We start from the raw sequence: 13,523 nt of genomic DNA on the forward strand, positions 1-13,523 counted from the left end.
GTCATAGGCAATTGATTTGCAATTGGTTTGTAGTACATGTATCTGCAGGCCGGAGAACCAATGGGTATAGTGAATAGGCAGAGATACTGTCAAGCATTTCATGCATCGGCCAATAATACAATAGAAATCAACTGTCAATCATTTCTTGCATTGGCCAATCAAAAGTGTGAAGTATTTGTTCGTCAACCAATGAATAGATAAAATAACTTAAAAAAAGCGATATGTATTTCTCATGTAATCGAGCGTGCCTTAAATGTCAGACCTAAATGGGCGAGGAGTCAGGACATGAGCCTGTCAATCATGTTTTGCATCAACCAATTAAATTCTTTCTCTTAGCCATTAATCACATTTTGCATTGACCAATTGCAGAGTATAACGGCCTACCCATAATTTACCCAATCTACCCAATCAAGATGTTGTTAAGTTCTTTAACGCTAAATTTGATTTTGGTTCTTTTACCTGTAAGGAATGCAAGGTCCAAGTTGCAAGCAGAGTTGCAATGTGGAGTCATAACAGCAACTAAGACTTTTTAAAGTGCACTTTCAATGCTGTGGTTGTCTGTCTGCCTTAAACTCTCTCATGTTTATGGGTACATGAGAAATACTTGCCTTGTTCCAAATTCCTTTAAACAATTGGCACAAAATGACAGACAGGTACTTTACACTTTTGATTGGCCAATGCAAGAAATGATTCACAGTTGATCTCTGTTGTACGATTGGCTATTGAACAGAAGGATTGACAGGATCCTTGTTCATTTGACACGCCCATTGGTTCTCCAGGCTGCAGATACACATAGTAAGAGAGCATGACTACCAGGTAAAAGAACCGGTATCAAATTTAGACACCAAATAACCCTAAATAATCTAACAGCATCTAGACTGGCTGATGCTAAAAATAATGGATCGGTCGTTCTACACTGCAATTGATCAATGCAAAATGTGATTGACAGCTTAAAGTCAATGCAAAACATTTTTGACAGGCTCATGTTCCAGGTCTTCACCGATTTAGGTCTTCAGTCTGCAGAATTATCATTCGCATTTATTTGCTTGCCTTGTTGCAAAGGGGCTGCCTCCACTCCTAACTCACCATCAGTGTGCAGTCTAGCTGACCTGGCCCACCATTACAACAGGAAAAGTAGCATATCAGCTAGTTGCTGTTTCAGGTTTTAGATGATATGTCTTGTGAGGTACTCAGCATGGCTTAGTGTTGCTTATTCAGGGGACTTTAGATGGTGTTGCAAAATAAATGTATTTCCCTTCTGATAGTAAACCTAGCCATCTAAAAAAAAACTAAGCAGACATCCCAAGTTGCAAAAGTTGATTTTAGCAACCTAAAACCAACTGAGATTGATGGGTGATTTGAGGTGATTTGGGATGAGCTGGAGCTTCACAGCGTGAAATAAAAGCAGCAACTATTGTTCAGCACCTCCAGGAACTCCTTCAAAATGCTGAGAAAACTATTCCAGGTGACTCTACCTCATGAAGAAGCTGAGATTAAAATACCAAGAGGGTGCAGATCTGCCCTCAAAGCTGGTACTTGGAAGAATCTAAAGTATAAAATGTATTCTTGCTATTTTAACATATCTATAATATTTAACATATCTATAATATTAAATTTACAGTATAAAAAGTCATAAAAAGAAATAAAGCACATTGAATGAGAAGAGCTGTGCCCAAGGGTTTGACTGGTACTAATTTCAATGCTGAAAATTAGGTAACAGTGTGGATTTTAGTACAAAATCTATTCAAAATGGAATTGTTTACTCGGTTATTTGGGCAAACGTTACACAATTAGCGTATGTTGTATATACTGACTTCTTAAAACATTTTAGAGTGTATGACAGTAGCTGTAGTGTAGCTATGAGTTCAAGTGAAGTGCAATGTATATATTTACATCATTCTTATTGACAGCTGACAGCAATTAAATATTATGCATATTACAATCAATTTCCCAACTGAATGTAGCTCAGATGTGCAAGACTCCACACTAATGGTGAAAGAGGGTTAAGGGGACACACCCATTATGCAAATATTTAGTGTAGTTACAGTGGTGAACTTTACCCAAAGATACTGTAGTACGAAAGGAGCACACTGTTAGTAATATTTAATGGTTTTTCTAAAGTACATTACTCAAATTCATAATTGTTTGCTTTTTTATTTAATATTTTGAGTTATTATTAATCTTTTAGACTTGACAGAAACAAACAATAGATGCCACCTGGCCCATGTGACTGCAATCTGTTTGCAAACTGGGTGTTTCCTTGTGTAGTTGCTTCCTCTGGGCTGCCTTCTTTAGATAATTTTAAATGAAATCCAGGAAAATGTAAATTGATTTTGCTTGACATTCTAATGAAAAATAGTTCTTATTTAATACTGAGTTTGGGCAAGGAAACCAATTAGACCTTTAAAAGGAAACTAATCCTCCTGATTTTTGCTCACTTCACCCTCAGCTCAAATTTGAAAAAGGCTAAATAATGTGAAGGGTAGTTTAGAAGGGGCACTGGGTGATGTATGGTTTTAAGGGTGGGGCAAGAGGGAGAGCTGATTGGCTGAGCTGCAGCAGCAACACTGTGACTATTTAGTTACCTCTTTTCCACCAACAAAGTGCTGGTGCCGGTTCCTGTGAACCTTTTAGGAACTGGCCCGTGTTTCCACTGCTCTAAGGAGTCACTCACTATGTATGTGAATATGGGTGTAAACAGATGTCGGGGTGCCGTTTGAAAATGACATGGTAGAACCCAAGCTCCTCTTGAAACTGCTGTCTTCGGTGAACCACTGTTGATTTCATTTCATTCATTTAGCTGCTTCTGCTGCTCTTATCTGTGAATGGAGGTGAGGTTTGTAAACAACTTTGCCTCGGAGACGCTTCAGCGCCCCGCCCTTTGGCCGCTCGTGCCACAGGTTCACTGGTTCCAGACCAGCAAGATTGTGGGGTCAGAACGGAACCGGCTTTTCAGGCCGAGAACTTGTGAGGATTTTGTGGTGGAAATGCAAAGAACCGTTCGGGAACCTGGCACCAGCACCGGCACCATGCCGGTGGAAAAGCACCCAGTGAGACCCAAATAGTTGGACATCAGCAGGGGTTGTTAATATGGATTGACTGATCTGCATATTGAGATGTGACCAAATCATCCACGCCTACAGCACAGCTGAACCTGGGATGGCAGTACAGAGGCAGAAACTACCACAATAAAAGGGACCACATTTTTTTTTATTTGTGACAAACAAGAATTTGAAACAGGACTGGTATATTTCATTACTCCAAAGGAACACATTTCAGATGCTATTTGAAAGAAATATGTTTTAGGAGTTAAAAGGCACGGCGAAGTCAATGTAAGTTATACAATATAGACTTAGAGAAGGTAGCCTATTGGGAAATGACTACACATATATGGTGAGTGCCAAACTCACGAGGACACACCCAGTATGCAAATAGATGGTGGTGAGTACACTGTAAAAAGTGCATTTGAGTAGAAGTTGAAGTAATGCATTTTTTAAATGAGAACAGGGTAAAATCTAACTGCTTGAATGAATTAAGTTATTGTTACTTAAATACTACAGAAATTGGGGAACACTTAACCTGATAAGATCAAACCATTATTTCTGATACACACGTAGATCATTTGTATAAGATCAACTTTTTGGCATAGTTTGATTTGATTGGAGGATTGATTTAGTTGCGTTACACTGTGTATACTGTAAAATATGGTAACCTTTAGGGTGATTACAACCTTTACTGATTAACCTTTAGCCTTAATCAGTAAAACACCTTTCATATTGGCTCCTGTACCCATTTATTTGCATACTGGGTGTCACCCCCACCTTTACTCACCCTCCATGAGCAGCTATTTCCCCCCCAGGCTGCCATGCCTGGCCTCAGTGTTGGAGGCTGTAAGAAGAAGTTAGCTTTTTTCCTCATGCTGGAAAGTGTTGTTTTATCTTAGCAGAATGTCACAGCAGTCATTTATGCAAAATTTGGCATCAGTGTCTGTTGCAGGTTAGATTAAAGTCTTAGAAAAGTAAGCTCTGTTACCAGTTATGATCCTGATTTGAAATCAGTACTTTTCAGTCCTAGACTTTGTTTTTGCTGAAATGTAAAGAAACGCTTAATGTACTTGATTGGACAGTTAGCACCACACCTACCAAATATCACAAATCCAGGACTGAATTCTGGACTACAGGCGTAAAAGAGTTCTTTAAGTAATGTCAATTTAAATTAAGTACAGTTAACTAAGTTAGGTAAAGCTAAGCTAAGTAAACAAAACTGTTATAAAAAGACTTTCTTTTATAGTCAAACGAGCGCTGGATGTAAATCTACACAGATTTTTCTCCTGAAAACTGTTATTTGGATGAGTAAAGTGCTTCGGTTTATTTACATGCCTTGGGGCGTGTAGTTTTTTCTACTAATTTATGTACTGATTTAGATTTTATGTTAAGAGAAAGTAGGTTTTTTATATTTTACTTCATAAGATATATATTTTTTATACCTGCCATTTTGTTTTATTTCATACAGTTTTGGTATCAGGGTTTAAGTCTAGACAGTATTAAAAACATACAAAAGCAATTGTTAATTAACACTGTTGCCAAACCTTTGTTGTTGTACCTGTAAAATAAAAATTTGTTAAAAGTGTTACATACAGAGTTAATATGTGACTCCATACAGATTTAAATTCAGCTCAAAAATACAAACTCTTGTGGTAGTTTTCTAACCTGTAGTGAATGTGACTATAACAACCCAGTTATTAATCAAAGATGCCAGCCCTAGTTAAGTAGAAACAGGTTCTAAAGATTCTTTACTTTGTCAGGAATGGTACGGGGTGGTAAGGCGTAGAGCTGATAGCTTTAGGTATTATTGAGCTCTCATGTGACGCACATCTCAGATATCTGATCTAGGGAAGTCTGACCTTCCGTTCAGAACATATTCTTTGTTGAGAAAGGTCACCCAGTCTCGGAGGAGTGCACTCCTTCTGTATCTTTACATGAAGCTGAACCATGCTCTGTTCGACAGGCTCTTACACACTGATACTCTCATTAGAAAGATGTGTGTGTGTGTGTGAGACCATAGACATGAAGGTCCTGCACTGCACTAAGACACGACACAAAAACTATGGTCAAAAGTTCTGTTTAAACTGTTGTTTAATAAAATGATTTTTATAATATGATAATTACAAATCATCCACTGTGAGAAGATCCCTGAGAGTTCATTATGATTATCTTCAACAGAACCCACATGCTATCAGTACAGAGCACTGTACACTTTACACTTTTATACACTGTCTTAAGGAACTATTAGGGGTTTAGAAGAACCTTCAAGAACATGTTTTTAGAATAAATTTGGTAGCACTTTCTATGAATGTCGACAGACATTATGATACATCCATAAAGCATTAGAAACATTGCTATAAATATTTACAAAAATCTGTTCATGTTTATTATGCATTATGAGATGTGATTATAATGCATCATCATCTGTGTTTACAAGATGTTATATGTTAATACCAAGAACCTCAACAAAGCTGCCTTGCTAAAGCATGATGTTACAGTGGTATGAAACAGTTTGTGCACGCCTGATGACATTCATGATTTTTCTTTGGTTATTTGGTTCAGAACTTTTATTTAAATATATCATATAGCAGATGAACACAGTGATATTTGAGAAGTTAAATAAAGTTTATAGGATTTACAGAAAGTTGCTCATCTGAACAACCATTGATTTAGAAAGGATTAGAAATCTTGAAAATGATCAGGAGTGCCCAAACGTTTTCATACCACTGTATACTGTTAATATTCTAATACATTATATTCATTTAGAATATATTATAATGTGTCATTGTACACTCCAATGTAATGTAACAGATTAATAGTGACAGATGCATATGCTTATGACACATTATAATCACAATTTATATTGTTATACACATTTATAAATACGTATAACCATTTTATATAAATGCATTATATGTATAAGTGCATTATAATGTGTTATGAGTATGTTTATAGACTCGACATGACATTCATAGAAAGTGTTGCCAGAATTTTTACTTAAAGCTCCTTAAACATTTTTAAAGGTTCCTCAAAGAATCTTGATGGGTTTCAATTTTTTTTTTAATTTGTGCGACTGCCCACTGGTGCTCCATGGTTGAAAAAACATTGCCCTCTAAAGTGCCAAAAAAACAAAGTCAGCTGCCCCTATTGTTAAAAAAGAGTGCCTGAGTGCCCTTTCCTGCAATAAATTATGAGGATGTGCCTCTAGATGGAGGGATTTTAGATAATGTGTCCTTATATGCAGTGCTATTTAGGGTTCCAAATTGTAAATTGTTGCCAGTGAAGGCAATATTTAACAATATTTTCAGTTTTAGCCACACCCCTATAGAATATGTAAGTAGCCCATGTTGAGTCCTTTTTTTAATTTTTGCCCCTGCCCTTCCACCATTGCCATTATGGAACAAGACTGTCTCTTCTGTGTCATCGCTCGTGAACTGTTTGAATTAACCTCCATTTTTAAGCATCTATATGGCGTCACATCAATGTCAAAAGTTGAGGGTGCAAAAATAAAAGTCAGGGGCGCAAAAATAACAGGTGAAAAAAAATAACCAGCGTTAATTAACTTCTCGTAAGCACAAATGTGAAACTAGCGAGCAAAAACAAAAAAGCAATCGTGAAAATGTTGCTCTCAAGCTTCATTTTCCTGGCGCGCTGTGTGAATTACCTGCAGCAGCAGTTTGTGCTCGACTGACGGTACGCGTCCACTGGCACTTAAGCACCGACGCACCCTATTCATTTCAATGGAGAGAGCCGCCGCATGCCGCGATGCATGCTGGGTTGCGTTGCGTTGAGAGCAGCCCCGCCCTCCGGCAGGAAAGTTGATCAGATCTCGGCCAAGCAGAGCAGAGTAGGCTACGTCACGTAGAGCGTCACACACAGAAAAGGCGCAATTCAAAATGGAGGAGAAGCTGATAACAGCAGTCTCTGGCTTCCCTGAGCTTTATGACCCCTCACTTGTTATTTACAAGGACCTTAATAGGCGGAATTTTGCATGGCGGAGGGTTGCAGAGTGTGTGGGGGTCTCGGGTGAGTGTGAATAATTTCATAAATCTTTTATTTTAAATCTATAATTATTATTAATCGCCATCATATTAATGATAGTAGTTATAGTAATAATAATAATTATTAGTAGTAGTAGTAGTAGTATTATACTAATAATAATAATAATAATAATAATAATAATAATAATAATAATAATGCGCTTCCATTGTGTACGTTCACGTCACAGACACGCCCACACGCGGCGAGCCGAGACATCCGGCACGGCGACCTGCGTTGAAGAAAAGTGCCAGTGGACGCGTACCGTGAGTGTTTTGTGCTTGAGTTTTGAAAGTGGTGGTTTTGACAGTTTGGGGGCGGGGCCAGGGTCACCTCCCTCCCTTGGATATTAGCATATCCAGTTAGCCTCCCTCCGCCGGCTTGTGGGGGTAAGTGGTCTGTCACTAACTTTGGAGATATCAGCCAATAGCATTCGATGAGGGAGATGATCCTGGCCCCGCCTTCAAACTGTCAAAACCACGACTCCCTTTTTTTTTGCTCATTAGTTTCACATTTGTGCTCACGAGAAGGTAATTTACACACGCAAAATGTTCAAACGCGCTGCTTAATTTTTTTTCTTGAATTTTTGCGCTTTTGACATTGATGTGACGCCATACATCTAGGCCAATGAGTAGTTGTGATGTTCTAGACAAGTGCATTTAAAGGTTAGCTTCATCAATCATATTTTTCATGATTATTGTTTAAAAACATTAGAATTATTTTGTCATTAACTTACAGAGTCCCGAAAACAACAGAGTCAAATAATACACAACATAATAAGTGAATAAACATATTCAAACATTTACCTCCCAACAGATTCATTCATAATTAAATGGTTAAGATTTAACATGGAAACAAATTAATTCAGAGCGGGTTTGCTGTGAAACACTCAGTTCTAGATAATCTTTTCTAGTCTTTTTTTTAGTTGTGGTGGTGAATGGAAGCTAATGTCAGAACCACTAAAAACTCCTTAAATAAAGTTATTAAAGTTTATTTTGAATAAACTGCCTGATGCTTGAGACCAAAGCCACAGCCAAACTCTAAAAAGTGATTTTGTGTTTTAGTCATCAAGTTGAATAAACTTATTGGCCAGTACAACTAAATAAAATGAGTTCAGAGAACTTTAACCTGAAAACTTAAAAATTGATATTGAGTCCATGAAAAAACATGATTTCAACCAACTTTTAGTTACATGTGTCAATGCTCTTTCCAAAATGTTGTTTCATACAGATTTCCTATAGGCTTCTGGCACCATACATTTGCATATTGGGTGTGGCCTCTTGCTTACATACCATCTTTGTGTTTTGTGTTGCCTAAAGCTACCTTATCCTAGGCATGCACTGGTGAAATGTATATGATAATTGTCAGACCTCAGTGTTGTAGGTTGTATGAGCACAGTAACTTGATTCTGTGTTCCTAGTTGTGACAGTATTTTGGCTTGGGGCTACAGAGTTCACTTATTTGCTCCCCCAGTGTTGTGCTGTCAGTACTGGTAGTTTTTCAGTTCTCTAAAAACTCAATACTTGGCAAAAAAAAATGTTGAGATAATTAAACTGTAGTTGTGTGAACAAAACTCAGTTGAATAAACTTAACTGATTCAAGTTGTTATCTAGCTTTGACTTATGCAATTGTACGTATTTACAACTTAACTGAGTCAAAGCAAAATGATGACTTGACTGAGTTAATCTGAGCCAGTGTACAGAAATTAATATTACAATAAATAAAATATTTGGCAAGTAAGCATTACTGAAGAATTTTAAAATTACTACTACTATTATTAAGTAAATAATAAAAGCAATGTGGTGCTACATTGTTGTAGTAAAATCTACTAAAGATACAAAATCTAGACTGACTAAACATGTTGCAAAGTTACATTTACTGAAAAATGTGTAGTTAAATACACTGAGAATTATGAGCAAATATTACTTAAATATATGTTCTGTTAAATTTACTTGCTGTTTTTATGTGAAAAAAAACGTTCCTACGTTTTTTGTAAGTAAATCCTACTCCACATTTTTTTCAGTGCATGATAAGCTTTGGGTGGAACAAATCTACGGGGGGAAACATTTTATTATTAAAAGGTAACATCGCTGCTTTCTCAAATAATATTAGTTATGTATAATAACTAATTTGATATTATTCTAATGATTTTAACTTGTTCACACTCACTGAAGTATATTTTAGATGCTGCATCTTAGTAAGTTTAACTTCAATTTAAATAGTGCAGAACCATATTGACACATGCATCTTCCCTATTGGGTCCTGACATCATTTATTTGCATAGTGGGCATGTCCTCTGCCACTACCTCACTATTAGTGTGCATTTTTGTCCACACAGGCTTCCTTTGCTTAGGCATAAAGTTTTTTTTTTCCATATTATATTTTTTGATTGCCTGGCTGCAATGTTGTAGGCTATCAGAGCATGTTGCCATTTTCTTTACTGCAAGGTGTAACTTTATACTGGCATAACACAGCAATAGTCACTCTGAAGGAAAAATAGCTTGGCAGAAAGCATGCTGGATGATTATCATCTTCTATTAAGAAACAAAAATATCTGTGTTGTGACCATAGTGACCCCTGATTCCATTCACCACCACTGTAAGGAGCTAATTTTCTCTACAATGATCCACAATTTCACATCACAACCCCATTTAAAAAAATTGAAAAGGCCAGTAATAATACAGTGAGTCTGTCTGGTCTCGTACTATTTAGCTATCTAAAACGTTTCCAAGTGCACTGCATTTCCGGGTGGCATAGTCTGAACATGTTTCCATTTCTCAGTATCAACTTTAGTAAAACATTCACATTATCTTCAGCTCAAGTAATGTTCCACTGATTCTATAAATCACTGGTTTGAATCCTGGGTAATGCTGCTTACAGTCAAACTGTCTGACTGTCTGTCAAACTGGGCATTCTCTCTCTGGGAAAGTAGGTGGCGCTCTCTCCCAGGCCAGCTACCCAGTGATGCTGCATGAGCAGCAGATGGAGAAGAGGCGGAGTCTGACTTCACATATATTAAAGGAAGCATGTGTTAGTCTTCACCCTCCTGGTGTTGGGGGCATCGCTAGTGATAGAGGGAGACCTAATGAGTGGGTGGGGTAATTGGGCTTCAAATTTAGAAATATAATAGGTGCTTAAGTGAGGAGAGAAAATGTTAATTAAATGTATTGTTGCTGACATTTACCATATGTTGGGTCTGTTTCCCAGATTTAACCTGAGCTTAGACCAGGGGTTCTTTTGCTGAGGGTTGCGACACCGGAGGGGGTCCTAGTAGTGATGCTAATTAAAGGCAATTGTTCAACCTTGGATTTTGCAGAGAATCATATCTGGACATTATGCAGAGCTGTTTTAATGAATCAGAGAAATTCTGTGGTCTTATTTCTTGACGCTTCGAGTGAACTTGATTCAATTTTACTGTTTAAGTTCTTTTTAAAAGGTAGAAGTGGAAAATTGAGCTTGGATAAAAAAACAGCATTGTTTCTAAGGCTGATATGTGTGTGCTTATTTAGGCTCATCTTAAGACATTTTCACACCTGTAGTCTGCTTCTATGGCCCGAATCAGTTGATAAGTTTCTTTATTGAGGGGGAGTGTTTCCCCCTTCGTTTATGTTTTCACACAGGCACAAACCTAAAGACACAGAAATGCTCCTCAACAAACCACACAAGCATGCTGTTATCTCTGATTGGTCACAGCTGTCTGTCATGGGAGCAATAAAAGGAAATACAGCAAAAAGGGCCTGTGTTACAGACCAGCACATTTATTTGTGCAGTGTAAAGCTATTTTAAGGATGTGTAGGATGTGCTGTGCAGATGTCCGTGCAATAAGTGGAGATGCACGGCCATGAGTAGCAAACGTTGTACATAATCCCGGTAATAAATAAGGTTATTGCTGCACCTGAACAGCTGTTTATCTCAAACCTGAGGAGGTAGTTTGAAACTGACAGCACATCCTTTCGTTGTTTTAGTCTGCACCCGAGAGTATTTATTGTTTTCAGTGTGAAAAAGCCCTTAGTGGAATTACAGTTTTGATAGTATTTTTCAAAAAACAGTGCAGTGTTTGCAAGAAATTAAACCACCCTCTGGAGCGATTCACTTGTGGAGAGAATGTGATCGGGCCTCAATCTCACTGCTGCTTCATGCTAAGTATTTGCAGCCTTCAATGCTCGTCGCCACACCACTCCATTCATTATGCCACACATCCCATTGAAAACACTGTTTTCTAATTTTCTGTGTTTAGCTAAACACTCCACAAATATACAAGCTGTTCTGGAACACACAACCTTCTTACTATATTTACTTTCTTGCTCCTGTACCAGACAGCTCTGACCAATCAGAGGAGATAGCATGCTTGCATGGTTTGTAAGGGTGCATTTTGGTGAGTGAAAACAAACCAAAACAAAAGGGAAAATAAACCAACTCATCAACTGATCCGGACTACAGAAATGAGCTAGAGGTTTAAAAATGCACTAAATTCTGAATTTCATTATTTTAACAGTATTTTCACTAACATTGTATCTACAGTACACTGCAAGCCTGTGCAGCAGGTGTTAAGTCTCTGGCAGGTGTGTTCACCAGCAGCAGGTGGGCTGCATGCTGGACCAGTGACCATCACTGTGCTGTGTCGTCAAGCAAACCGTGTGTAAACAAACATTGTCGGTATAGGAAATAATTATAACTTTGTAGCTACATGTTAATTATTCAAAAGCTGCTTATTTTTTTAGGAAGGGACATCCTGTAAAATCTGAATTAAAATACAGAACTGAATAATAAATGTATTATGGCACTGTAGATATTAGCGAGACTGTTTTGCTGGTTGCTGGTCTCACTTTCCCAGCAGCAAACTCCACTATTAACATTAGGACTTAATCATAAGTAGAAAGCAAGCAGGAGAGTGAGAGTTTGTAAGGAACCTGCTTTCTGTTGCATCACAAATGAATGCCATCACATTAATGGAGTAAACTCATATAATTGTTATTATGACATAAGGATCATTATTAATATTATGAGGTAAAAATAATTTGAGTCCATAAAATGGGTCGCACAGTGCAAAAGGTTAAGAGCCCCTAGCCTAGACTAAAAAGCATGTCCACCACAAGTATATTCCCAGGCCTGTTCTACAGATCCAAGATTATAATTAAGGTCACAATATTTACAGATCACTGTTTAAAACGCAGAAAGTTCAGTCAAAAGTGAACTAGTTCTTGCATTATGATGTTTTCATTACATTTATTTTTTAACCCATGTCCCACAAAGACTGATTAGAGTTTTCAGATGATTAAGTCTTTTTCACACCTGCTGCGGGTCAGGATATTGCATTCATCTTTTTGCATATGGGTTCTCAAGCAAGTAGCGATACTTTTCAAAATTTTCTAGCAAATATTTAGGAGCATACATGTGCTCTTTAGGGTCTGATGGGGGGTAACTTGGGTCTGAATCATCAAACCAGCCGCCAGTTCGTATTAGCTCCTTTATATAGGTAAGTTTTAGCTTCTCCGGAAAGTCTCCCCAGCGAGGAAAGTCACCGTTTTGCGCAGAAATCAACTTGTAATAAATTCCCTCTGGTTTGAAACACCACGAGCAGTGCCAACCCGCGTAGTGAACTGGGTTTCCGATAGACCAAGGGATCAGCACATGTCCTGAGGTCTTCTCATACTGCCTGAATCCTGGCATGTTGTAATAATCCCTCCTTCTCAGCAGAATCCCATCCCCCTTGTAGACAGTGAGGAGCATGGCCACGGTGCATCCTGACAACACGTCCAGTGTACCCAGCTGCCTCCAGAAAAACCCGTACAAGGACTTACGCATGTGGATTCCGAACGGCTCTGTCCAGCCATCATAAAGCTTGAGGAAAAGAAGACCTTCCCTCAGAGGAATCTCATCAGCATCGTCCAGAACGAACACATCGTCCGGCCTATGATCCTGAACCCTCGACAATCCGTTTTTGGTCAGGAAGGTGCGCAGATAGTCGTCTGCAATCCAGCCATCGGCTCGCCCTCCGTTTGGAAAGTGGTCGAGGAAGATGTAGAGGATCTTGTGCTCTATGTAGCTGAAGGTCCCGTTAAGGAGCAGCTGCAGAAACCTAAGTGGTTTGGAATTTCCATAGGCGGTAAAGTTCGACTCGCACACCAAGAAGAGATCCACAGTGTCTGCCAGTTCATGAAACCGGGTGTGCAGCAGGTCAAACTCATGATTGATGTTGATAGCATTGATAATCCGCCGTGGAACCTTTCTGGGACTCAGGTGTGACTTGGTTCGAAGATTCGAGTGCTGAACCACAGTGGGCACGCCACAATTAGGGCCGTGCCAACCCGTTCGGCAAGTGCATTTTGCAGCTTTCTTTCCAGTCTTGTTCAGACGATCATCAAGAACTGTATTGTTTTTCTTATGGTGCTCCAGTATCAACCGCTGCCCAGCTTTGTCCACAGTGTCTTCAGCCATCTC

The 13,523-nt window shown here is 38.5% G+C and overlaps 1 protein-coding gene across 1 annotated transcript; it reads right to left on the reverse strand.

Annotated features, from left to right (window-relative positions):
- Positions 1-12,342: 12,342 nt before the first annotated feature.
- On the reverse strand, positions 12,343-13,520 carry LOC125799358 (beta-1,4-mannosyl-glycoprotein 4-beta-N-acetylglucosaminyltransferase-like). The gene has a single exon (XM_049475904.1). It carries the CDS (start codon positions 13,518-13,520, stop codon positions 12,399-12,401), a length of 1,122 nt encoding a protein of 373 aa, XP_049331861.1. The 3' UTR covers positions 12,343-12,398.
- Between the last annotated feature and the right edge of the window lie 3 nt (positions 13,521-13,523).

The sequence above is a fragment of the Astyanax mexicanus genome, chromosome 3 (assembly GCF_023375975.1).
Source record: "Astyanax mexicanus isolate ESR-SI-001 chromosome 3, AstMex3_surface, whole genome shotgun sequence".
In the NCBI taxonomy this organism is placed as follows: domain Eukaryota; kingdom Metazoa; phylum Chordata; class Actinopteri; order Characiformes; family Acestrorhamphidae; genus Astyanax; species Astyanax mexicanus.